Source organism: Petaurus breviceps, unplaced genomic scaffold, assembly GCF_028583685.1.
Source record: "Petaurus breviceps papuanus isolate PSGF00001 unplaced genomic scaffold, PetGlider_PUasm1.0 90881, whole genome shotgun sequence".
In the NCBI taxonomy this organism is placed as follows: Eukaryota; Metazoa; Chordata; class Mammalia; order Diprotodontia; family Petauridae; genus Petaurus; species Petaurus breviceps.
This window is the reverse complement of record NW_027187369.1, coordinates 6,276,701-6,303,419: the sequence shown is the minus strand read 5'-3', so window position 1 is coordinate 6,303,419 and position 26,719 is coordinate 6,276,701. Positions and strand designations below refer to the sequence as shown.

General features: G+C 40.0%; 1 protein-coding gene across 3 annotated transcripts in view; it reads left to right on the top strand.

The window, feature by feature from the left end:
• The window catches only part of SMARCA1 (SNF2 related chromatin remodeling ATPase 1), a 114,449-nt gene that overhangs the window by 2,720 nt on the left and 85,010 nt on the right, over window positions 1-26,719 (top strand). For all 3 annotated transcript variants that reach the window (XM_069074042.1, XM_069074043.1, XM_069074041.1), the window contains exons 2-6: window positions 5,886-5,972; window positions 9,555-9,721; window positions 9,997-10,097; window positions 10,219-10,319; window positions 14,208-14,387. In XM_069074042.1, coding sequence (XP_068930143.1) covers window positions 5,886-5,972; window positions 9,555-9,721; window positions 9,997-10,097; window positions 10,219-10,319; window positions 14,208-14,387 — 636 coding nt within the window. The remainder of the gene's footprint in view (window positions 1-5,885; window positions 5,973-9,554; window positions 9,722-9,996; window positions 10,098-10,218; window positions 10,320-14,207; window positions 14,388-26,719) is intronic.

Here is a 26,719-nt window from a genome sequence, read left to right as displayed (position 1 = left end):
CCTGGAGGCATGATTAAGAACCGTAGCTCCTAGTTTTCACGGTCGAAGATACTAAGGGGACAGCTAAGATGTTGTTGTTCCAAATTGCTTTTGTGATAGTCTCTCCATATATTGAGATTTTGCCTTTTAAGGCATGCCAGGCTTGCATTTTTACTATGTAGGGTAATTAACATGATGCTTCCCGGCCCTCAAGTGGCCTGGCTTGGGTTATGACGTGATGATGTCGGTGGACCAAATGTCAGCCTTTAGAGGACAATCAATAACTTCCCTCTTGCCTTGCCACGCCACAAAATCACTTACTACTCTTCCTTACAAGTGATTTAAAAGTCAGCAGGTTTTTCCCCCACAGAACCTGTGGCAGATTTTACTCTTAGAAGCTGGAACAGGCACAGAGCTTAAAAGGAGACAGTTTAGTGAAATTCTGAGTTCCTTTGCCACTTAACCCTTGAAAATGCTCAAACCACCCTCTAATTTCAGCCATAGTTTGCTACAAAGAACAGTAGGGAGCAAAGCTTAACCGGTTTTTAAATAAAGACTCAAAAGAGCGTGTATCTCTTATTCCCTGGGAATGACACTGTGCTGGGCTGTTTGTGGCTCCCAAATGGCAGATGATAATACGTTCAATCTCCCAAATTGTGAAATAGGATGGTACTTAATCCTTAAGGCCAGTGCCTTGCTCTGGCATTTGCTTTTGTCTTTATAAAAAAAAAAAAAAACAAACCCCAGATTTTGTAAACACTGAATACCTTAACGTTACCTCCCGTTCCTCTTATGCAGGGTGTCCCAAAAGTCTTAGTGTACTTTTCAACCATTACAAAAAAACCCCCAAATTTTAAGGAGCGGCTAGGTGGTGCAGTGAATAGAGCACCAGCCCTGGAGTCCGGAGGACCTGAGTTCAAATTCGACACAGACACTTAACACTTACTAAGCCTTGTAACTTTGGGCAAGTCACTTAACCCCAATTGCCCTCCAAAAAAAAGCAGAACAAACAAATAAAAAAACTACCCCCAAAACTTTAAATTGCAATTAGACTTTTAGGACATACTGTATATATTGTCGTAGTCACAGAGTCACAGACGATTGTATACTGGGTACATTGTAGTAATAACGAAGACTGGTGCACAAGAAATGTAAAAGATACTGAAGAGATAGATGAATGATGGGAAAGGGAGCTTCCCTGATGGCCTCCCAGCTGAAGACACAGAAGAGTGCCAAGGACAAGGACGTGGGAACAGTTATACATCTTGGGCTGGGCCTTCCCAGGTTTTGAGTCAGAGCCTGTGATAGACTATATGTCAGTTGTGTGTGTCTGTTGTCTAAGCAAAGTGTCGAGAAAGGGCCAAAGAATGAGCAAGGTTGACCTCCGGGTGGGGAATTTTGGGGGTGCAGTAATTCTTGAAGACTTTGTCTTTACTAAGTTATGTAGGGCTTGTGATTTGCATGGGTGGGGGAAGTAGTCACACTAATGAAATTACAGAAAATACTAATAGGTAGTGTTTTTATGTTAGCACTTTAAAGTTTGTAAAGCAACTTTACAGTAAGTTAACTCATTAGATCTGCACAACTACCCTATGAGGTAGGTGATATCATAACACCCATTTTACAGATGAAGAAACTAAAGCAAGCGAGGTTAAGAGATTGCCCAGGGTCTGTCCCACAACTAGTGAGTGCCTGAGACAGGATTCAAACTCAGCTCTTCTGGATTCTAATTGTTGTGTTCCACCAGCTGAATAAAAAGGAAAGAAAAGAATAATCTTTATTATTATTGATAATGATGAAAGCTAGTATTTTTCTGTGTGTTTCAAAAGACTTAGTTTTCTGTTTAAATGTCTTGAAATTTCACAGAGACTTTTGGAACCTTCTCCCACCCCCGCCCCCATAACTTTCTTTAAGGTGGGCTATAGACTTTTGGCTTACTTTGTCTCTCTTGATTCTCACCTCTGCCCAGTTAAAGGAGGCGTTATTTGCCTCATTCTTCTGAAAAGGGTATTTTAATGATCCATTTACCTTCTGCCCTTGGGGACTATCTTTGTGGAACTATTTGAATAATAATAACAATAATACCTAGCTAGGATTTAAATAGTAAGGTTTTCAGTTCACTTTTCTTTCTTATTTGATCTTCACCCTGGTTGGGAGAGGTAGGTGCTTTTATTATCCCCATTTTATGAGTAAACTTAGGCTGAGAGAAGCTAGGTTATACTTTATATTTTACATGACTACAAGCTATTGTGCTTTTTCTTTTCTTCTGTAACTTTTTCTGGTTCTCCTGTTTCTCTCTTCCCCCTTCTTCTAACTTGCTGTGTACTAGTAAACCTGATAAACAATATTGTTAGAATATTGTGAAAAATAAGAGTAAATAGTCTGGGTTTGAGCACGTGAGGAGTCAGTGAGTGAGTTACATAAGAGACTTGTGACTTCTCTTTTGATTGATCACAGGTTTTTGGGGAACTCTTCTTGGTTCTGGGATGTGTTTTCTAGGTAGCTAAGGTGGTTCTATTAGAGAAGGTATTTTGAGATACAAAAATGTCAGGAAAAACCAATAGTGCCTCTATCTGTAGGATTTTAAAGTTTACCAAGAGCTTCCTTAGAACAATCCTGTGAGTTTGGCTGTGCATATATATATATTCTTATCCCCATTTCACAGATGGAGAAATGGAGACTTAGAGGCACAAACTGAATTGACCAGAAAAGAAAAAAGAGGAAAAGAAAGAACAAAGTCCTGTGATTTTTAAAATGATGACACTGTCTTACATTCTCTTGCTATTAATAACTAAAAATAAAAATTGCCGCAAAATTAAAAAGTTTACTGGACCACGTTTAGATGGTTTTTTTCCTTTTTGGAAAATGAAAAGAAAGTTTTGTTATTACCTTTTTTTTGGGTATCAGTCCTTTTTCCAGTTTTCCATCCCTCCCTCTCTCCCTCCAGCAACTAAGATAAACAGTTAAGTGAAAACATCCCGGGACTTGGGGGCCACATTTTTCCTCTAAGAGTTCATTTCCTCTCCCGTAGGAAGGTGTTGCGTCATCTCTTCTTTGGGCCACACTGGTCCTTGAACTCTGGGTGCAGGCGCTGCTTTTCAGGCATTGCCATTCCTATTATAGTCCTTGTGTTTTGTCTCCTGGTTCTGCCTTCTTAACTTCTTGGGTTCTTAGCAGACTTCCTCCTTTTCCCTTTCTCTGCATTCCTCCTGTGGGGGCAAAGATATTCCACTTGAATACCATCCCCCCTAAATCTCCCGACTTGGTTGAAAACAACGTTCATACTTTTGGGGACAAAGTTTACCTGGTAGGTTTAAAAAAATATAGTTTGGGAAGGGAGTGCACGTTAATTAAAGGAAACTTGGTCTCTCCTGCTCCCAGATCAAGAATTTTAATTAGCATATAAATTAAATCCACAGGGGGTTTGCAGATTCTTCTGAAAAGTTAGCAAAAGCTTATTGAGTCAAAATGCTTTGTCTGATTAAGGTTTTCTTTTTTTTCTTTTCATAAAAGTTTTTGTGTATATGTTTATATTCTTGCCTGAAGAATGAGGCAATTTTCAGCATTATGAAATTGGAAAACTGGATTTCACCTCCTCACCAACAGCTTATACAGAATTAGAGCCTGTGGGGCCTGGTTCCCCCTTGTTCTTTGATTAGAAATAGGATTAGAACCCAGGATTCCTGTTTCTGTCTAGTGTTCTTTCTTCCACACTGAGAAGTTTCAGAAATTACTAGTTCAGATGAACTGTATTATTCTCATCACACAAATCTTGATGTGGAAAGCTTTCCCACTGTCCCCCCCCCCACCTCCCCCTACCCTCCCTTGGCTAGGTTCCTGAGGGGATCTCCCCTTTTAGGAATTACTTCTACCAATCCTGGTGTACAGCTGTTCTTCAGAGGAATGTTTAGTCTGATGGGATTGTCCTGGGTGTTGTGAGGGTGACTTCCCCAGGGCCACAGGGCTAAGGATTTATCTGAGGTGGGATTTGAACCCAGGCCTTCTTGCCTCTCTGACTGGCTCATTATACATTACATTACCCCCATAATGCCTCTTGAGTTACTTTTCCAGTTTGTTGAAAACAAAGATACACCAAACATTATTTTCAGTGTGTACAATCAGACCACATCAACCCAGAAGTTTTTCACAGGAACCAATATTTCATTTCTATTTATGCCTTTTGATATTATTTTAATTTCCCCATAGCTTCTTCCTCACCTACTTTACCCAACAAGTCATCTTTTGTAATAAATATCAATGAAAAGGGAGAACCAAAGCAGTTCAGCAAAGCCACCTTCTGAGTCTGAGGGTAGATAACTATTTTATTCCCATGATGCCTCACTCTAGCACAGAAGGGAGCTACATGCTCCCTCTTTCCTTCTATGTGCGCCAGCTTGGTCATTTGAATTCCACAGCATTCAATTGCTTCTTATTGTGCTTTACATTATTTACATTATTGTCTTTGTGCATTCTTTGCTGGAAATCTTTCTCAGCCGCTCTTAATTCCTGGGCTTTCCCACTACTAATTATTTCCTTTTTATCCTGTACCTAACTTGCTTTGTTTATATTTGTTTGCAAGTTGGCTCTCCCATTAGATTGTAAGTGCCTCGGGGGCAGGGATTGTCTGTCTCTTCTCTTTTTGTATCCACAGCTTAACTGTTCCTGGTGTTTAAATAGATATTTACCAGTTGTCTCTATTGTCTTAAGGTTTCTCTTCTCCCTATTTACCATATTCCTTGTTTCTTATAGAATAGTAACCTTCCTCTATATTTCCATCCCACAATTTTTTTTTGTTTAGTTATTTTCATTAAAAAAATGTTCTGCTCTTCTGTGATGCCATTTGGGGTATTCTTGGCAAAGATACTGGAGTCGTTTCCCATTTCCATCTCCAGCACAGTTTTTTTTTTTTTTCAGATAGGGAAACTGAGGCAATGACTGAAGAACTACAGTTCTTTGGTTCTAATGGGAGAAACACTGCCATGTGTCACTTCTGTGAGAGCAGTTTGTCTTTTTGCTATTCTCTGTATGTGTGGCGCTTAATAACTTTCCTGCCTGACTGCCTGGTGTCTCTGCTGTATCTTTCCTTTCTTTTGACTTCTCTGGAATGATGGCAATGCCTATGTTGGGAAAGGCCCTGCACCAGGTGGTAGAGATGAAGCAATTCCTAAAAAGGAGGCAGCCTCTGGCCTTAAGCCAGAGCTTTTATTTTCTTCATGCTACATCAGTACTAACATTTTAAAAACTACTCATCAAAACATAAATTTATAAAAATGCTAACTCTGGTTTTCTAAGAGCCTACTTTATTTCCATGAATGGAAATCAGGATTTCTGCCTTTTAATCATGTTCTTTAACTTGGTATATTCTAGGTTGTCAGAATGTACTGAACATTATTCATTTTAAATTAATTAAAAATTATTATATTCAGTGATCTAATTTTTTGGACTGACCTGGTGAAAGAATGATAAAAAATGAGGATGAAGCGTGGGTGGAAATGCAAAGACAGTCTTTTCCCTCTAGGAGTTTTTCCCAAGGTCTGTGCCTTTGGGCAGCCTGGGCTGGGACCCTGGTCCTAAAGATTGTTTTGTTACTAAGTTCTTCCAGTGGTGTTTCACCCTCTCCTCTCCCTGACTCCGTTCAGTGTTCTCTTAGACATTAGCTGGGACTTGAAGGCAGCCAGTGGTTTGACATTTCCCTTTCCACCTCATTTGACAGATAGGAAACTGAGGCAAACAAGGTGAAGTAAATTGTCTAGGGTCATACAGCTAAATGACTTTAACTTTCTTCTGTCTGTTGAAAGCAATTTTACTTCTTTTTCATGAGTCAACCAAGAACATTTCTGTTGTTATTGTTTTAAGGAGGATATATCTTGTTATCTGCTGACCTTGTTTGTTCTTGAAAATTGCAGAAAACTGCCCCTCCTTTTCAACTGAAACCTCCTCCTAAAACTTGCAGACCTGAAAAGGAAATCGATTCCGAATACGAAGAGAAGATGGTATGTGCATTTGCTTGAGCAAATTGGGGTGGTTAATTTTTTTGTAGTTTTGGGAAGTATCACAGTAACAAAGAATTTTCCAGGAGCCTTGTGGTCCTGTGTATCTCCAGACTTCTTTGGTTCTAGATTCGAGGCTAATGCTGCTCCATCCCCCCAAATGCTCCCCAGTTTTATAGCTGAGGAAGGTAACATTCAGAGAAGTTATGACTTGCTTCCTGGACCTCTTTTCTACCATCCCATTGGACCCCCTGTAGCAACATTAATAACTAGTAATAGCTAGCATTTTTCACATAGCTTAATAATAATAATGATAAATAATAATAGCTCACATTTTCTTTTTTCTTCCTTAATTAATTTTTATTTTTCAACATTCATTTTCACAAGATTTTGAGTTCCAAATTTTCTCCCCATCTCTCCTCTCCCCCTACCCCAAGATGGTCAGCATTCTGATTACCCCTTCTCCCAGTCTGCCTTCCTTTCTATCACCCCTCTTCCCCTTATCTCCTTCCCCTTTATTTTCTCCTAGGGCAAGATATATTTCTCTACCTCATTGCCTGTATATCTTATTTTTTTATATTTGCTTTTAAAACTTTGTTACAAATTCTCTCCTTTCTTCCCTCCCCACCCACCCTCATTGAGAAAACAAGCAATTCAATATAGATTATACACGTAGTAGTCAAGCAAAACATTTCCATAGTAGTCATGTTGTAAACAACTATATTTTTCTCCATCCTATCCCACCCCCCATTTATTCTATTTTCTCCTTTGACCCTGTCCCCTTTCAAAAGTGTTTGCTTCTGACTACCCCCTCCTCCAATCTGCCTTCCCTTCTGTCATCCCCCTTCTTATCCCCTTCCCTCCTACTTTCCTATAGGGTAAAATACCCAATTGGAGCTCAGATTTTCATAGTACTTTACTTGGGCGATCTCTTTTGAGTCCTGTAGCAACCCTGAAGGATAGGTGCTATTTTAAGCCCTATTTTAAAGCTGGGGAAACTGAGGCATTCCCAGGTCATTTCATAAACCTATGTATCTTTTGTGATTGAATTGTAGTAAGTTGAGAGAAATGTGATTGAAGTAAGTTAGTTATGTTCCTTAGAGAAGATACTTTATCTGTGTCCCATATTTTTCAGATTACATTTTAGTTTTCAGGTATTAGAATCCATCTGGGGGGCTTTAATTTTGACTAGCCTCCCATCCCAACCTCCCAGCCCCCTCCCCCTTTGTTGTAAGGATCAGATGAGACAATATGGGTGATTGAGGTGCCTCAATCATCATCTCTGGGGTCATTGAATTTCACCTTTTGGGGGAAGGCTGTTAAATGAAAACTGTTTTGGGAAAGGTAGAAGGAGAGGAGAGAGAGAGAGAGAGAGAGAGAGAGAGAGAGAGAGAGAGAGAGAGAGAGAGAGAGAGAGAGTTTTGTGTGTGTGTGTGTGTGTGTATGTGTATATGTGTATGGTTGTGCCCCTGTTCTCACACCTGTGTTTTAGATTGTTACTTAAAGATGGTGGCATTAGCTCCTTGGCACTTTATTTTCCCCAATTTCCGTTGTCTTACACAGATAGCTGATGTGTTACTTACTAGCCCTAAGAATGATTGTCCTCAGGGGACAAAACCAAGGACAGAACTAAATGGAAACTTTTTTAGGTTTCTTCCAGCTGCTGTTTTGAATATGTTTAACATAAATTTGAGAATCAGACAAAGAGCTTTTCCAGGTGTTCTTTTTTCCTGTCCTTAAGTACTCAGAGTCCCTTTTAGTCTAGGAAAGAGATGGAGTGAGCCATGGTGGGCTTCTGTGGGTCTGCTCCGTATCTGGGGAACTCTTTGATTTGCCTAAAGAGATGCTGTGATCTGGCTGTAGGGGAGTGTTTTTCTAGCAAAGGCAAATGCCATGTTGCCCTCCTGTGGCATGAACAATATATGTTTTGAGAATTAACCCCAGATATTGTGATGTCTGAAGCTTTAGTACACTGAATGATCTAAAGAGTTGGTTTTTCTGGAAGCATTTACTAAGTGCTTACTAGGTGCCAGTAACTGTGCTGGGGATCCAAAAGACAGTCCATGCCTTGAACAACTCTCAGGAGTCTGATAGGGGAAATCAGAGTCAAAGAACTAGGTACAAACAACCCATGTAGAAGATAAATGGAGAATACTGAAATGAGGGAAGCATTAGGAGGAGTTGGGAAAGGCTTCCCCACAGAAGGTGGGATTTTAGCTGGGACTTGAAAGTGGCCAGGAAGCCAGAAAGGGGAGATCCAGGCATGGGGGCCAGCCAGTGAAAATGCCTATATGTTGATGTAATACAAGCTTCCCGGGTACTGTATTTGAATGGAGAAAAGTTTGCCAGCCTTATAAAATGCTATTGAAGCACTTTGGATAGGAGATAAGCTAGTATTGATTTTTAGCTATAGTTTGAATATTCCTAAAAGAGTTTAGCATATGGCATTACATTATTCATTAACAGTAATGGCTTACATTCTTAATTTTGTAGCAGATTTTATATGAGATTTATATATGAGGCTTTCAGAGAATTTGGTATGCATGGACCATTTCAAGGGACTTCTTAGCTCTATGATCCTGAGCAAGTCACTAAATCTTTGCCTGAGCCTCAGTTTCCTCATTTGTAAGATGGCACTTCCCCGACTGGAAGATCAAATTAATGTTTGGGCATTTTACAGGATAGTACATTATATATGGTGCTGTGTAAATGAGAGCTGAATCCAGGTTCCATTACCACCTTGTTTTTCAGAAAGATGACTTTCTTTTGGTCTTAAGTGTTAAAGGTGGCCACATTGCTTATTTTCAGGGGCTTACTAAATTATTCCAGGGACTGGGATATTAACTTAATTGATCTAAAAAGATCATAGGCTCATCCCTTGAGAGCTCGAAGGGACCTCATAGGTGATACAGTAGGACACCCTTATTTTCCAGATAAGGAAACTGAGGCCCAGGTGGGGGAAGTGACTTGCCTGGGTCAAGGGCAGTAAATTATCAAAGGTGGGATAATATAAATAAACACAGTGTAGTGGTCTGACAAAATAATTTTGCAGTTGAAAGGGTCCTTGAATGTTATCTAATCTAGTCTCTTAACATCTTCTTCTTGGTAAAATCAGCAACCCTTCACCCCCTTTTGTTTTATGAAGCAGCACTGATAAGTTTCTTTTTTTTTGTGCTTTTTGGAGGGCAGTTGGGGTTAAGTGACTTGCCCAAGGTCACAAGGCTAGTTTTTGTGTTAAGTGTCTGAGCCCGGATTTGAACTCAGGTCGTCCTGACTCCATGATAAGTTTCTTTGATTGTTGTCTTACAAGGATTTTTAAGAATGAAGAGAAGGTGAATTATGTTATCAGACTAGAGGGTCTTTTTTTTTGGAGGGCAATTGGGGTTAAGTGACTTGCCCAGGGTCACATGGCTAGTTTTTGTATTAAGTGTCTGAGGCTGGATCCGAACCCAGGTCCTCCTGACTCCATGGCCGGTGCTGTATTCACTGTGCTACCTAGCCGCCCCTAGAGGGTCTTTAAAGCAGAATTTCCTTGCTTCTAATAACAATTAATAGATGTTATAAATGTATTATTTTTCTTTTTAGAAAGCAGACCGAGCGAAAAGATTTGAATTTCTCCTAAAGCAGACAGAGCTTTTTGCTCATTTCATTCAGCCTGCTGCTCAGAAATCTCCAACATCGCCATTGAAGGTGAAAGTGGGCCGTCCCCGAGTGAAGCGTGACGAAAAGCAATGCCTTCTTTCAGCTGGGGAGTATGTTTGCATCTTTCTTTTGTCCTATGTTCGAACCTCAGTCACAAATGAATAGATTGTGGTAAGCTTAGCTAGTATGCTATGGAGCTGGCAAAAATTCTTTCCACTAGAAGTTCCCAAGTCAGGCTTAATGATGATTTATTCCCAGATTAGCCAGAATGCAAATGTGTCCTGTGGAATTACAGAGGAGACAAGGAAGCCATCATTCATTTCTTTCTAAAGCCCAAGTTCAGATTGAACATGAAGGTAGGTACTTCTTTCATTGTCCCTTTCAGCTACCGCCACAGACGGACTGAGCAAGAAGAAGACGAGGAACTGTTGTCCGAGAGCCGAAAAACATCGAACGTTTGTGTCCGATTCGAAGTGTCTCCTTCATGTGAGTACTACTACACTGTCAGGATGACTTTTTCCAGGTTGGCTTAAGGACGATGTTACTTGGTGCCTTTAAGAAAAAGAGACTTTATGGTAAGATGGCTGATCTAATTTTAATTCTGCAGATGTGAAAGGAGGAACGCTGCGAGATTATCAGGTTAGGGGCTTGAACTGGATGATCTCCCTTTATGAAAATGGAGTTAACGGCATTCTGGCAGATGAAATGGTAAGGAACTGCTGACAGAACAGTGTGCTCTGGATTACTTTTCTTTTCTTTGCAAATCCATTTTTATTGTGATTGTTTTTACAGTGCCAATATTTTCCCCTGCATCCCTCTCCCCTTCCCTTATAGCAAGGAATTTTTAAAGAAGAGGAATAAGAGAAAAACAATTGAGCAAAACCAATGAACACATTAAAGAAATCTGACCTTAAGTCCAGTATTCCCTACCTGTTGAGCCCTACTTTTGCCCAAGGAGCTGGGGGCTCCATCTTCTTCTGTCTCTTTTACGGGACCAAACTTGTTCTTTATAATGTGGTAACATGCAGTTGCATTTATTTTGGGTTGGTTCTTCTGTTTGTAATGTTGTAGTCATTGTGCATGTCTTTTTCCTGGTTCTACTTATTTCATTTTATATTGGTTAAGGTAAGTCTTCCCATGCATAATGTATTCATTGTGTTGGATGGTTTTTACTGCACTGTAATACTCCATTACATTCAAGGATGACAATTTGTTTAGTCATTCTCCAGTCACTGGGCATCTACTCTGTTTCCAGTTTTGTGTTATTATGAAAAGTGATGCTATGAATATTTTGGTATAGAGAGAACCTTCCTTTTGGTCAGTGACCTCTTTGGGGTATATGCCTAGCTATGGAATCCCTGGGGTCATTGTAGTGACTCCCTGTCCTTTCAAAGGCTTTAGATAAATCAGAATTATTTCTGTCTCAGTGTGGGGAAAGAAATTAGTTCCTAATTATGGAGAAAGCTATCTATTACCTTGAGGCTGGTTATTTCATATTGTCCTCATGGTGTAGTACCTACGTGGAATGCCTAGTAAAGTTTATAAAAATAGTTTTCCTGATCAGTTTCCCAAATTCCCAAATTCTGGCGGAAACAAGACCTTTTGTTCTGTATGTAATATGTACAACTAGCATTTCTGTAGTGCTTCAAGGTTTGCAAAATGTTGGACAAATATGATCTCATTTGTTCCTTACAACAACCCAGTGTATTATTATTATTATCCCCATTTTACAGGAGAGGAAACTGAGACTCAAAGAACCAAAGTGACTTGTCCAGGGTCACATAGCTGTTACGTGAATGAAGTGGAATTCAGAGTCAGATCTTCCTGACTCGAGTCTTGTGTTCTATTGTACTGTAATACCCAAAGAAAGGCAATTTCCCAATGTTCAGAATACCAGCATAGGTGCTCTCCATTTTATTCAGTGACAAACCAAGAACAGAGAAGATCAAAACATGACATCATTCCAAATACAGCATTTACTAAATGTGATTAAATAATCTCCAAGGACTACCCCACCCCAGGACCTTCCAATCATTCAATCAATTACAAAGTTCCTGGTCTAAATACTTCTCCACCCCTAGGCTATACCTTCATTTAGTCCACCACAAATCCCCTCTTCTCAAATGGAGATTAGTTTCCAAACATAAGTAAAATACATTCATTTGCTCAACCATAGAACACAAAAAGGTCAAAAGTTCCCCACCCCTGGATCACAATTGAATCTACCCCAGAGTTACATCAAGTTTAAACACAGCACTTAATACTCAAATGGAGGTCTTTTCTTCATCTTGACTCGAGGCAAGTTCTCAGCATCTTAGTTCCTGGGGAGACAAGGTTTAGCAAGGCCACAAGATACATTGCCAGTCCCTTCATTAATTCATCCTGTCTGTAGAACAGTCCTAGAACCCCTGAAAACATTAGCAAAACCCTCTCCTAGGATTTCTGTAAACATACAACAAGAAAATCCTTCTTCAGGGCTTCTGAACCAACAGAAAGGCTCCCAGACCCCTGCAACAACAGCACTGTCATTCACTAGTGGACAGCATTCATTCTGTCTGCAGGACAGTCTCCAGACCCCTGCAACAACAGCACTGTCTTCACCAGTGGACAGTATTCACTCTCTGTCTGCAGGACAGTCTCAGGGCTTCTTAACCAAAAGCCAGGTTCCAGGACTTCTTCAACAAAAGGACTGTCTTTCACCAGTGGACAAATCTGGCAAAACAACATCAAAACAGACAGACAAAGTACCAGCAAAACAGCCATGTCTCCTCAGTCCTTGGCAGCTCCGGGGGCAGGTCTCAAAAGTCCAGGGAGATTCAAAGTGGCTCTCAGCAATCCTTCTCAGTCTCTCTCTGCCTCCACGTGGGTGCCGCTTCCAAAAAAGATCTTCTGCCTCCCTCTTGTCTCTCCAAATCTACGTCACCAGCTCCTCCCAGTTCAGGACTTTCTTTTCACATCAACAATTCTATCCCACAGGTGGGATTAACAAGCTCTGGGTTTTAACACAATCAATTTGAAAACCAAGCCAATACAGGGGGAATCTTTAAATGCCATTACTATCACATCTATCTGCTGAAGCGGTGCTTTTTACCCTGCAATACTGGGTTCCCTTCCCCTGCCTTAGTTCTATTTTAGAGCTTCAAGGATAACCCAGAATTCCTTACACTAAAATGAATCTGTAAATAGCCAGCAGATTTTGAGGTAACATTACCTTAGGGTACTAGACAAAAGTAATGGTAATTGATAAAAAGGAATGGGGCCGTTCTGGTTAACCTAGTGGTTCTCTGATATACTCCAGTGGCTGCCATGTTATTGATTTCTAAGGGCAGAGACTTTTTGATTTTCTTTATTTCTCCAGTGCTTGTACATAGTAGGTGCTTAATAAATGTTTGTTGACTTGGATTGAATCTACAGTCATTCTCTGCAGCAGTGGAGATCAATATCCATTCATGTCAAAGAAATTGATTACTTAGTGACCAACATTCTGGTAATAAGCCATGTGATAAGAGGCTGGTCCCTTGGGTGACAGTCTGTCTATCTCTGGGTCTGTATTGGAACACTTTGTGACTTAATTAAGTCTGCCAGAACCTTCAAGATGCTAGAGTCACCTCTGGTATAATGGGGTAGGACTTCAATGGGTGTACTCCCAGTTAGTGGATTCTGGAGCCACACGGGAATCTACCTTAACCAAAGAAGCCTCTGAATGCCCCATATATAGTTCCAGTATAATATAATAGCCTAATAATGACATTAAATATCTGAAAGAGCTATAGGATGATGGGGGAATGCCATAGGCACCTCGATTTGGCTTGAGTATCAAAGGACAGCTCCTTGAGGACATTGAGAAACAAGGGGGCCAGTAGTCACAAATAGCTCATTAAAGGGAAGCCTTCCTTGAGGAATAAGCACAAAGTGCGTAATTTGACTGAGTCCATCCAGAAGCACAAAACAGATTGTCAGGTTTCTCAGGGCTCTACTCAGTTCCAGCCAAATTGGCCTACTAATTGATCTCAAGAACTTAGCTTTCCATTTCCCATTTCCTTGCCTTTGTACAGACTATAGGCAAAAATCCCATGCCAGGAATGTATTCTTCTGCCTCTCACCTAGCTTCCTTCAAGGCTTACCTTGGCTACACTTCCTGTGGTCTAAGCCTTTCCCTACCTACTTAGTGAGTAATGCTCTCTTCCTTCTTAAATAATCCTGTGTATATATGGATTATATTCTTTAGAGTAAGCCCCCTACCCAAATGTCTCCCCAAACACAAGCTCTCTGAAGGCAGAGATAGTATTTCTTCTCTCCCCCCCCACCAGAATGTCTGTAATTGATATTTTTTGGATTGGATTGAATGTGTTTAGAATTCCTCCATTCCAGTGGCTCCTGGCATGTGGCATTCCTCTTTTGTTGACTCAGTAAATAGTGACTAAGAATCAAAGTTGACTTTTCCCCCCTCGTTGTATTTTTAGTTGTTTTTTTTTCTTAGAGTCATGGTTATACATGTGGATGAATAGGTAAATAATTCAGTTCCAGTGTTAGTGCTAACAAAATGTTTCATTATCTGAAATTTTGTGACGTCTCTTTTTCTTGTTGCTAATTCAGGGTCTTGGAAAAACTTTACAAACGATTGCTTTGCTTGGGTATCTAAAGCACTATCGGAACATTCCTGGACCCCACATGGTTTTGGTTCCCAAATCAACTTTACACAACTGGATGAATGAATTTAAACGCTGGGTCCCTTCTCTGCGGGCTGTTTGTCTTATTGGGGACAAGGATGCAAGAGTAAGTAAGATCCAGGTATATTCAGGGGCTCGTGGGAAGAGCAGTGTTGTCAGACTGTGCTTTTGGAGCTGTTGTGACTTAGCACCACCAGCAGAGCAGTGATACACAATTCTTATTTTGCTTCAAAATTCTATTATTGCTATCTTGTGTTTTTCTTAATATATCCTTCCCCCTCCCACAACCAGAGAGCCATTCATTATAATGAAGAATAAAAAAGAAAGAGGGGAAAAAAGTAGTTCAGCAAGACTGACCAACACATTAACTCTGACATTATCCACACCCATATCCCCCCCACCTGTGTAAAGAAGGGAGGGTGCTGGGCACTCTCAGATCTCAGCTTTAGGGTCACTCTGGGGCATTAGAAACCCACAATGTTCAGCTTCTTTTTGCCTTTTTTGCCATTTACATTGTGGTAATCAATATGTATCTTTTCCTGGTTTGGTTTCCTTCACCTTCCATCCGTTCATATGACTCTTCTTATACACAATTCATTTTTTAAACCAGTGGATAATTAACCTAAACATTTTGAAATTGAACTCTCGCTCAGTTATTTGCTTTATCTTACCAGAATGGGTGTGTCTATTCCTGAAAATGTTATCTTTGGCGAAATCACTAATGTTAGATTGAAATAAGCAGTATTTTATGCTTTTGAAGCCAAAAGCTACTCTAAATGTGTATGGCTTGGACATTTGCTGTGATTCTTGGCTTAGATTTGATTTTGTTTGTAAGAGAGGAATATTTTATTTATTTGTGGGTAGCCTTGCTCATTGCAATTGTTTTCCAGTTTTGTGTGGCTCCTGCTTACCTTTGCAGAGTGATTTCACATTGCTCTCTTTCTCACACTCTACGTTCAAGCCAAACTGGTGTGCTTGTGGTTTCCCTAGTATGATATTCCATCTCCCACCCTCATGCTTTGGCACAGACTATGCCTCATTGCCTGGAATGCACCCCTTCCTCACTCCTTTGTTGTAGAATGCTTAGCTCCCTTCAAGGCTTAACTCAGGTGCCACCCCCTCAGGAAGGCTCTCTTCATTTGCCTAGTTGTTAATGCTGTCTTACTTCTCAAATTGTCTTGTGGACATGTAGCCCCCAGTAGAATGTAAGCTTCTTGAGGACACAGAGCTTTTTTCATTTTTCTCAATGTATCCCCAGCACTTAATGCCTTATAGATATTAGGTGCTTAATAAAAGTTTGTTAAATTCAATTTGTCTATGAATATAGAAGAAGTATATAGAACCATGGGACCATAGATTTAGAGCTGAATGTAACTGAAGAGGCCCTTTCATTTTTCTGAGGAAACTGAGGACCAGAGAGGGGAGGGACTGACTTAAAGTCACATGGGTAGTAAGTGGCAGAGCCAGGATTCTAACACAGGTTCTCTGTTTCCAAATCCAGCGCTTTTATTTTTAGAGACCAATCTTATAGTTTGCTGTTGTGTATAGATGAAGCATGGCAGGGGGGTGGGTGGGTGGGGCAGCGAAGAGGGCAGAGCCAAGATGGTGGAGTAGCATGAAGAAGAAAGTCCAGCTTCTCCACAAAGATCAAGACAAAATGTCTGACCAAGTTCTGATTGGGGAAATCCAAGAAAAAAATCACACTGAGTCATTTTTCTAGCCTAGATTGGCCTAGGGAAATAGATGGAGAGATCTGTGGACACAGATGATGAAATCTGACTGGAAGTGCACCACAAGAAGCATTTCTGCCCAGGGACTAAAAGAGAACAAGGCTGTGTACCAGGCAAGACCAGATCCCAGACCCCAGACTTGTAATCTTGTGCAGAGATTGGGAGCAAAGTACCAGCTGACAGCTTTGTCATTCATTACCCAACTCTGGGTTGCAGATCCAGGGTGGACTGAGGAGACTGAATTCAGGGACAACATTTTGGGCTGTGGAGTGGTCACTGGCCCAAGGCTGTATACTGAGTGAAAAATAAGTTGGGACTCAAACAGTAGCTGTGTGACTGATCCCAGGAGCAGAGCGGAGTCTCAGTTTTAGCCTCCAAACCAGTTTGAAGCCTTCAGAGGAATAATCAGGGCAGGAATCCCGGACCAAGGAGAATCCAGCAGTTCTGTGCCTCAGAACCAGAAGAGCCTCCTAGCTGGCTCATAGTGACTGAGTTCAAAAGCAGTCTATTAAAACTTCCATCCAAGGACAGGTTCATAGGAGTGTTGCTCAGACCTGAGTCAAGATCTTGTTGAGCTTAAACCAGGAGGGCAGTGACCAGATTTTGCCCCATATCATACCACTTTTAGAAGCAGTGAAAACTTGCAAGTCTCCAGCTTGAGTTATTCCTGAGATCCAGTAACACAACATTTAGTACCCCAAGAAAGCAGAAGGACCCAAGAGGAAAGGAGCTCAGCCCAGAGATCCCCCTCTTGCATAGTACAGAGCCCCACCCTTATATACAGTCACAAGTAAGAAGTAGGCTAGGAGAATGAGCAAATGAATCCCATCATAAAGCACTATTATGGTGATAAGAATGCCCATGAAACAAACTCAGAAAAAGAGAATGACAAGATCTGCAGGCAAAGTCTCAAAGAAGCACATCTTGGACGTGAGCCCAAACAGAAGAGTTAAAAAGAGCTAAAAATTATTTAAATAACCAGATGAAAGTGATAAGAGGATAAAATGGGAAAAGAAATGAGAACTGTGGAAGAAAAATTTGGAAAGAGAATTAACAGCTTGCAATGACAGGTACAAAACCATGTACAAGAAAAGACTCCCTAAAAATTAGAATTGACCAAGTGTAAGCTAATGATTTTACAAGACGACAAGAAATGTTAAAAAAAAAGTCAAAAGGCTGAAAAAAAAATGGAAGAAAAAGTAAGGTGCAGCAAAAACAGCTGATCTGGAAAACAGATCAAGAAGAGATTATTTAAGAATCATTGGACTCCCTGAAAGCATTAACCAAAAAAAAGAGAGAGCGACTAGACAAATTTCAAGAAATCATAAAAGAGAACTGCCCAGATCTCTTGGAACCCGAAGACAAAGCAGAATGAATTTACCAGTCTCCTCCTGAAAGAAAGCATATGTCAACTTACTCAGCTACTACTCTTTTAGGACTCTAGAGGGATTAGAAAAATAACTGATATAATACTTTGATGGATCCATGATTTCACTGGTATTTGTTAATCCATACATCAGTAATTCATCCATACAGCACACAGAATCTCAGAGTTGGAGGGGACCTCGAGACCGTGTAGTCCAAAACAAAGATGAACGTGAATCTCCTGCAGCATACCCAACAAGTGCTCATTGAAATTCTTTTCGAAGACTTTCAGGAAAACCCCTTCTCTTTGGACGTAGTCCATTCCTCATCTATACTTGTTACCTTTTCCTTACAGCAACCTTAAATTTCCTCTCTTGGCACTTCTGTCTGCTGTTCCTAGCCCTTCCCTCTGTGTTCAAGCAGAACATGTCTAGGCCTTCTTTCCACATATAAACCTTCCAGATACTTGAGGATGCCTGTCACATTCCTCAGAGTCTTCCCTTCTCTTGATTAGACCTCTAAAGTTTCTTCCACTGATGCTCATCTAGTAGCATCTTGAAGGCATTTCATTGTTCCGGTTACCCACCTTTGGGTGCTCTCTAGGTTATCAATATCTTTCCTAAAATGTGATAGCCAGAACTGTACATCATAGTCCAGGTGTGCTCTGACCAGGGCAAAGGACTATGGGACTTAGTACTTCCCCACTTCTGGACTCTGCTTCTTTCACCAGAGCCTCAGACTATCCTAGCTTTTTATTTAGCTGCTCTGACAGACTCATTGAGCTCACAGTCTACTAAAACTTCCAGACAGTTTTTAGATAAAGTGCTGTCTAGCCACAGCTCACCTGTTTTATACTTGTGAAACTGATTTTTTTGAACCCATGTGTAAGATGACATTGAATTTCATTTTATTAGATTTGAGCCAGAATTCTAACCTGTCAGGGTTTTTTGAATCATGATTTTTCTCATCCAGTATATTTTACTAACCCTCCACTTTTGTGTTATTTGCAAATTTGATAAGCTTACCATCTATACCTTTATCCAAATCTTGATAAAAATGTTGAGTAACTCAGGGCTAATAAGCATAGCCCTGGGGCACATCATTGAAAATGGCCTTCCAGATGATATTGACCCATTAATGACTACTCTTTGAATGTAGACACTCAACCAATTCCATATTTACCTAATTGAAGTAGTTTGACCCACACTTCTCTTTTTCACAAATATATAACAAAGAGACTTTCTCAAATGCTTTGCTAAAACCTGTGAACACTTTATATGTCTAGCATTCCCTTGTTCTACCCATCAAAAAATGAAATAAGGTTAGTAAGGCCTGATGTCTTTTTTTGAGTTATGCTGTCTCCTTGTAATCACTGCTTCTGTTTCTAAATGCTTACTTTAATCCCTTTAACAGTATGGTCCAGATTTTTGCCAGGACTCAAAATCAATTTCCTTAGCCCAAAATCTGTGGATTCTGTTCTGGAAAATTGGGACAGCATTTGCCTCTTTCCAGTCCTGCTGTACTCATCTCATTCATAACAGTCTTTTTTCTTTTTAAAAAAGTTTTGTGGATGCCTTTTTGTTTTTCATGCCACAGATATATCTTCCAAAATTGTCCTGGTTCCTATAGTGAAGCAAAACCAATTGACAGCAATCAAATCTGGTGGCTTGTACAGCATTTGAAACTAGTGATCCACCACCTTTCTGCCAAGACAGGGAAGTGTGTTTCATCATTTTGTTCTCTGGAATCAACATTGGGCCTTGCCTTTATCCTGAGTTTAGCTGCCTTTAGTATTGTTGTCTTTTATATTATTGCAATTATTGTATATCTTGGTCTCTTGATTGTGCTTTCTTTGCTCTGCATTGGTTTCTGTGTGCTTATTTTACAAAATGTCCTGCTGCTTTTAGAACTCTTGCTCTGAATTCCTCATATTCATTGTTTCTTGTGGCACAATAATATTCCATTACTTTCCATATCCTGCAGTTTGCTTAGCTGTGCCCCACTTGATGGGCACCTACTTTCTTCGCTCTCATTTGCTACCTCACCCATTAAATCATTTGCCAGTTCTTATTAATTCTGCCTCTACAACATTTCTTTAAGTGTCTCTCCTTTCCTCCACTCTATTTCAGACCTTCACCACCTCACCCCTGGATTATTGTTAATTGACCTCCCTGCCTTGAGTCTCTTTCTTTGCCAGTCCATCCTCCATGCAGCTGCCTAAGTGATATTTCTAAAGCCCACATATCACATGCCATTCCTCTGCTCAAGAAGCATCAGGGGCTCCCTACTGAATCATGAATAAAATATAAAACCCCTCTTTTTCACCTTTACAGGCCTTCACAGTCTGGCTCCAGCCTCTTTCCAGACCAGTCACGCATTATTTTCCAGCATGCAGTCTGCTTTCAGCCAAATTTGCTATTCCCTGTCCATGCCATTCAGATACAGGGATTACTGCCTCTGGTTTTGCATGGACTGGGATGCTTTCCCTTCTCATCTCTGTCTCTTGGATTCCCTAGCTGCCTTCAAGGCTTAGCAAAAGTGCCATCTCCTAGAAGAGGCATTTCTCCATTTTCCCAGTTGCTTGTGGCCCCTCCCCTGCCCCCCAGTTACTGTGTATTTATTTGTCTTTGTATGTATTGGATCTCCCTCCTCCCTCTCCCCCCCTCCCCAATGTAGACCTCTTGAGGTTAGAAACTTTCATTATTGTGTCTATAACCTCATCACCTGGTTCAAAGTAGACAAAATAAATGTTTATTGAATTAAATCTAGTTGAATTTCTAACCAGTTTTGTTCTTTCCTTTTGCCACCACAAGTGCTTCTATGAACATTTTGGTATATGTGGGATCTTTCTTTCTGCCTTTGACCTCCTTGGGGTATATGTCCAGTAGTTGGAATGCTCAGTCCAAGGGTATGAATAGTTTTCACAACTTTTCTCAAAATTCCAAATTTCTTTTCAGAGTAGTTGGATTAAATCCGGCTCCATCATACTGCAACATTCCCTACTGCAGACATTATTTCCATCTTTCATCATCTTGACCAATTTGATGGGTATCAGGTGAAACTTCTGAGTTGTTTTTATTTCTAGTTCTCATCTTATTAGTGATTTGGAAGCATTTTTAAAATATGATACTCTGATGGTTTGCCAGTTTTCTTTAAAAAGCTATTCATACCCTCTGACCACTTAGCTCTTTAGTTATGGTGCTTGGTCTTAAATTTGTGATATTTCCCTCTATTTTGGATATTAGCCTGTTATCAGAGATTTGAGCTAAAGATCATTGAAATAAAATCAGTTTCTCCTCTTATTCCAGTTACAGTGATTTTGTGTATGAAAAATAAAAAGCCAAACTTGTAACTTTTGCATTGAACAAAATGGTTTATTTCTGTCTTGTGTGATCTCCGCTATCTTTTGGTTATGAATTCTCTGCCTCACCGTCGATCTGCAGTGTCCTTGTGTTTTTAAAATGTTTTTTTCTACGATGTAACCTCTCCACAGGGTCGCAAAGGTCACTGGCAGTGGTCCAGCCATCACAGCTGCCAGGTTTTCAGTACTCCAGGATGTAGTTCATCTGGGCCGGGTGTCTTGAACTCATCAAGGGCAGCTAAGTTTTTGTATTTGGTAAACCTATGTTAATTAAGAGAAATGTCTGCAAAAGCCATTCCGTTCCCTTCACATACTGTATTTTCATCAAGGATACCTTCAATATATGCATAGATCATAAAAGTTTTTGAGACGAGAAAGTACTTATTGATGTCTTCTTGGTTGCCTTTTGGGAGGAAGCAATAGTGATATAGATGGTTTTGGGGGGGCAATCTTCCTCATTTGAGAGCTTTAAAGTGTCTGAATGTTTTTAAGATTTTTATTCTTTATTTTTCATCTAAGTAAAAGATTATATCTTTTTAATTTTACATAACCTTCATTTTTGAATATATCACTCCCCTTGCCCTACCCAGAAAGCCATCCCTTGTAACGAAGATGACAAATTGGGGGGGGGGTGGGGAGCAGCAAGTCAGCACCACTCTGAACAAGTCCAGCAGTTTATACTACGTTCCCTACATAGCTCTCTACATAGAAAAGAGGGAATTCTAAGGATTTTTGAAAATTGTTTTGCCTCCTGTATGAATGTCTCTTGTAGTTACAGCCATTCTCTCCAACTTTATTTACTTGAATACCATTTCTGATTTCTCATTTGGTATTGAGGGGCTAGTCTAAATATGTTGGTTCCGTTGTTCTGGTGTCTCTGAATTGGAAGGGGTTTAACTGATAGGCACCCAGGTCCGAACAAGAAACCACAGCATCCCCAACAAGTGAACAACCAGCTTTTACTTGAAAATGTTAGGGGTCAGGGGAAAGTGGGTGCCCCATACCTCCTAAGGCTTGCCCAGTCGACCAGTGGATAACCTCTAATTGTTAGACATTAAACTTCAAGTACCTCTGCCACTTCTTCCGCCCTCTGGAGCCAAGCTGAACCAGACCTCTGAGGTCCATTTCATCTCTAAATCTGTGGTTTTTATTGAATCGAATCTGTCTTCCAGGTGATTGAATTTCAGATATTTAAAGACAAATCTCATGTCTCTCCTTCACCTCACCCTCTCTCAATTCTTCTCTTCTCCAGGCTAAATGTACCCAGTTCCTTCAGTCTCATTCTCATGGCACAAATTGGAGCTTCTTGGTTGTCCTCTTCTTCATACTCTATCACTGTCTTTCCTAAAGTACTCCACAAAGGCCCTGACCAGGGCCTAGCACAGCAAGGCTATCACCTCCCTGGTCCTGGACTCTACACCTCTTTTAATGTCTACATTGTCTTTTAATATCAAAAACAGTATTTACTTTTTTGGCTACCATATTGAGTTGTGGACTTGGACCAAGCTTGCTGTTCACAAGAGCTCCCAGAATAATTACTTATTTCCCTACACTTCCCCCAGCTTGTACTTAAGAACCTCATTTCTTTGACCTCAAGTGTTAAGACCTTACATTTCCCACTATTATATTAATTTTCTTAGATTTAGTCCATGTTACAGCCTAAGATTTCTTCTTATCCTCACTCTGGTGAGAATATCCTCTATTAGCTGTCCCTTTTCTCCTTAGGTCACCTACATATCTAATAAACACCTCTCTGCCTTTAAGTTATTGATAATAATGTTAACTAGCCCAGGGTCAAGCATGGATCCTTGGGGGAATGTTAATAGCAGTGTCCTTAAAGTTGATATTAACCCATTAGTGATTACTTTTTGGGTCCAACCATTAAAGCAGTTTTGAATCATTATCTTACTATTGTCTCACCTATAAGTCTCTGTCTGTTCTTTAAGAGTATCATAACAGAATTTCCCAAATGCTGTTAAATTTGGCAGTGATAATAATAATAGTAGCAATAGTAATACAGCAGTACACTACATACAGAGAGTAATTTGTCTTCAGGTTGCTTTCTAGTTTCTTAAACACATAATCTTGGGATGATGTAGCTTAGGTGTGTCTTGGAGAGAACTCTGGGTATTTTCTTTCCCTAAGACTTTCCACTATTTTTCAAGGTGATTCTGCTTAGAATCTTGTCATCTTTCTCTGTGATATTTTGCCAAGAAGTTCATCCAAATTCATGTTGCCCCAACTTGTTCTTCTTGGTAAAGAAATCAAAGAGATTTACTGACTGAAGCAGTATGGAGACTATTTTGATCTCTTTGTTGTGGTGATTTTTTTATATTGGTTAAACTTTTCTGAGAAAGCAGCCAATGTCTTTGCTTGTATCCATTTTCTATAGTCAAAGTTGATTTATGTTGATTGGATAGGAGCTGTTCAGGTCATAGGTTCTGACTAGTAACACAGATGGTAATGTCTGAATTAACTCAAGTGTTGGTAGCCTATCATTTTCTTTCTAAGATGTTAGTTAATTTTGGGTTTTGAGATGTTTTTAACTGTTTCAACTCTTGTATTAAAAAAAACCTAATTTTTGAGGGGGATTTTGGGGAGACATCCACCTTTTTTGGAAAGCAATTTGGAACGATGGGGGAAAAAGTGACTAAAATGTCCATGCCTATGGACCCACTGCTTAGCAATATACCCTAAGGAAGTCAAAGATAGAAAGGTTCCGTATGCACCAAAATAATTATAGCAGCAAGGATCTGGAAACAAAATTTAAACCTCCATTGCCTCCACCCCAGTATTTTCTCAGGCCATTGTCTTTGCTCTGATATCACATTCCTTCCTTTCCAATTTCAACCTTTTAGTTAGCCATTTCAATCCTCCATTGTCCTCTGCTCTTGAATCCCTCCTGCCCTTGCCCTGTGGCCACTGTTCTTTTGCTAAACTTCAGTTCTGAATTCCTCCCACAATCTACCTCTTCTGTTCTTCTTCGTGAGCCACTGAAGAAGCTAGAGGAAATCTTACAACAGTACTGATGGGGTATGTTATTCAGCCTCAGCTGGGCCCTCACTGGATGGAGCAAGGCAGTCCTTTTATTTCTCCCCATTTGATTCTCTGTTTAATTTCCCTCAGAAGCTCTACTTCTTTTTGCTTTTTGGAGGGCAATTGGGATTAAGTAACTTGCCCAAGGTTATATGGCTAGTATTTTTTGTGTGGGTGGTAAGTGTCTGAGACTGGAACTGGACTTGGGTCCTCCTGACTCTGGGGAAGGCACTTTACTCATTGGGCCACCTAGCCGCCCAGAAGCTCTATTTCTTCCTCTTCCCTCTACTGAAGACCTTACCTCTTACTTTACTGAGAAAATTGAAAACATTCAGTGTGAGCTCCTTCTCATTCTGTTCATCACAAACCCCCTTGATTTCATCTTCCACTCACTTCTTCTTTCTCCCAATCTCTGATGAAAACATGATCCTTCTCTTTGCTAAAACCACCCTTTCTTCATGAATCCTTGATCTCAACCCACTGCCCTCATGTTCTCCAGCAGACTATATCCTGCCTTTCCCCTGTACCCTCAAATCCTCAACTTTTTTCTATCAATTACTTTTTTTCCATGTTTTCTTCAAACTGAACTCATTATCTTTCCTCCCTCTAAATCTCCCCTCCTTCAAACTTCCCTATTATTGTCAAAGGCACCATTATCCTTCCATTCTCCCAGGTTCATAATCTCAGCATTATCTTCATTCCTCACTCCACATATACAGTCAGTTTCCGTATCTTGCTATTTCTACCCTCGTAACATCTGCAACTTATACTTCTTTCTCTTTATGCACACAGCTAGCTATAACCTTCATTCAGATCCTTGTCACCTCTCTACTGGACTATTGCAATTGTCTTCTAACTCTTTCTGCCCCAAGTCTCTCCTCACTCCAATCCTTCAATATACACTGCTGTGAAAACCATTTTCCTTAAGTGCTCATTTGACCATGTCATTCCCTTACTCACTTAATTCCAATGGCTTCTATTGTCTCTAATATAAAATATACAGTCCTCAGTTTAGCTTTTAAAGCCCTAAACCACATGATCCTAATCTTTCTTCCCAGACTAATTGGACCTAACTCACCCTCTCACACTCTGGTATTTAGTCAAACCGATCTTCTCTTCATTCCTCACAGAAGGTGCTTCATATCTCATCTCTGCACCTGGATATGCTCCCTCTAGCCTTTACCTTCAATCTTCCTTTAAGATGTAGCTTTTGAACATTTTTTTTCCTCTGGAGATTTTAAAATATTTTTTTTTCTCAATTACATGTAGACAAAATTTTTAGCATTCATTTTTTAAAATTTTGAGTTCCAAATTCTCTCTCTCCCTTCCTTCTCTCCCCCCACCTTGAGGAGCCAAGAAATTTGATCTAGATTATTCATGTGCAGTCATGCAAAAACATTTCCATATTAGCTGTGTGACGAAAGAAAAACAAACCGAAAAGTCCTAAGAAAAATAAAGAAAGTGAAAAAGAATGTTTCGATCTGCATTCAGACTATCAGTTCTTTTTCTGGTGGTAGACAACATTTTTCAGCATGAGTCGTTTAGAATTGTCTTGCTCTGAATAGCTGTCATTCATAGTTGATCATCTTACAATACTGCTGTTACTATGTACAATGTTCTGATTATGCCCACTTCTTTTTGCATCAGTTTATGTAAGTTTTTCCAGGTTTTTCAGAAATCATCTTGCTTGTCATTTCTTTTAGTACAATACAATACCATCACAATCATATGCCCCAACTCATTCAGCCATTCCCCAATTGATTGTCATCCCCTCAAACAATTCTTTGCCACCACAAAAAGAGCTGCTCTAAATACAGCTATGTCCTTTTCCCTTTCCTTTGGGATATAGTGGTGGTACTGCTGGATCAGAGGGTACTCACAGTTTGATAGATAGCCCTTTCTGCATAGTTTCAAATTGTTCTCCAGAATGATTGGATCAGCTCCCAACTCTACCAGCACCATGCCCCATCTTCTGCATGAAGCCTTTGCTAATCCCCTCAAATGCTTGTGCCCTTCCTCCTAAATTACTTGTATTTAACTACTTTATTTCACTTTACATGTATAGCGTATATATTTTTATATATACTTGTTGTCTCCCGCATTTGAATGTAAGCTCTTTATGATTAGGGATTGTTTTATTCTTTGTACTTGTATCCCTGCCACAATGCCTGACGCACAATAGGTGCTTAATACTTCTTGATTGATTGATTAATTGGGAAATGGCTAAACAAGTTGTGGTTCTTAAATGCAATGAACTATTGCTGTGCTGTCAGAAATGATGACTAAAGAATTTGGAGAAGCATGGGAAGACTTACATGAATTGATGTAGAGTGAGGTAAGCAGAGCCATGCATACAATATATGTGATGACTACCATAATGCAAATGGAAAGAACAGTGACAAGCAAAACCAGAAATAGAACACTGTGAAATTATGATGGTCAAGCTTGACCCTGAAGACATGATGAACAAATGAACCCCTCCTCTTTTTTTTTCAGAAGTGGGGGATTACAGGTGTGTAACACTGAATATGTTGTCAGACTTAGTTTATATGTTGGTTAGTTTTGCTGAACTGGTCTTTTCCCCCTGCTTTTTTATTCTTTATTGCAAGAGATGACTGGGTAGGGGAGGGTAAAGGGATATATTTGGAGATGAAGGTGATATAACAACAAGAGCTATCAATAAAAAACTTTTCAAAAGGTTTCATTGATATCTTTTGTTTTTATACCATAGTCATTTCACTGTAAACAGCACTTCCTCTTAATTGAGTTTTTCTGAGTAAACCATTAGAATTTGTCCTTTAGCATGGCCTTCTCATCCTGGAGGAGGGGGGTGTGTACCCTGGGGCTTGGGAAATTTCCATAGAAGTCCAAAGATGTCTTGCCAAAACAAAAAGGTTTTGTGATAGCACTATGACAGCATCTGATGGGAGGTTTGTTTGAATCAGT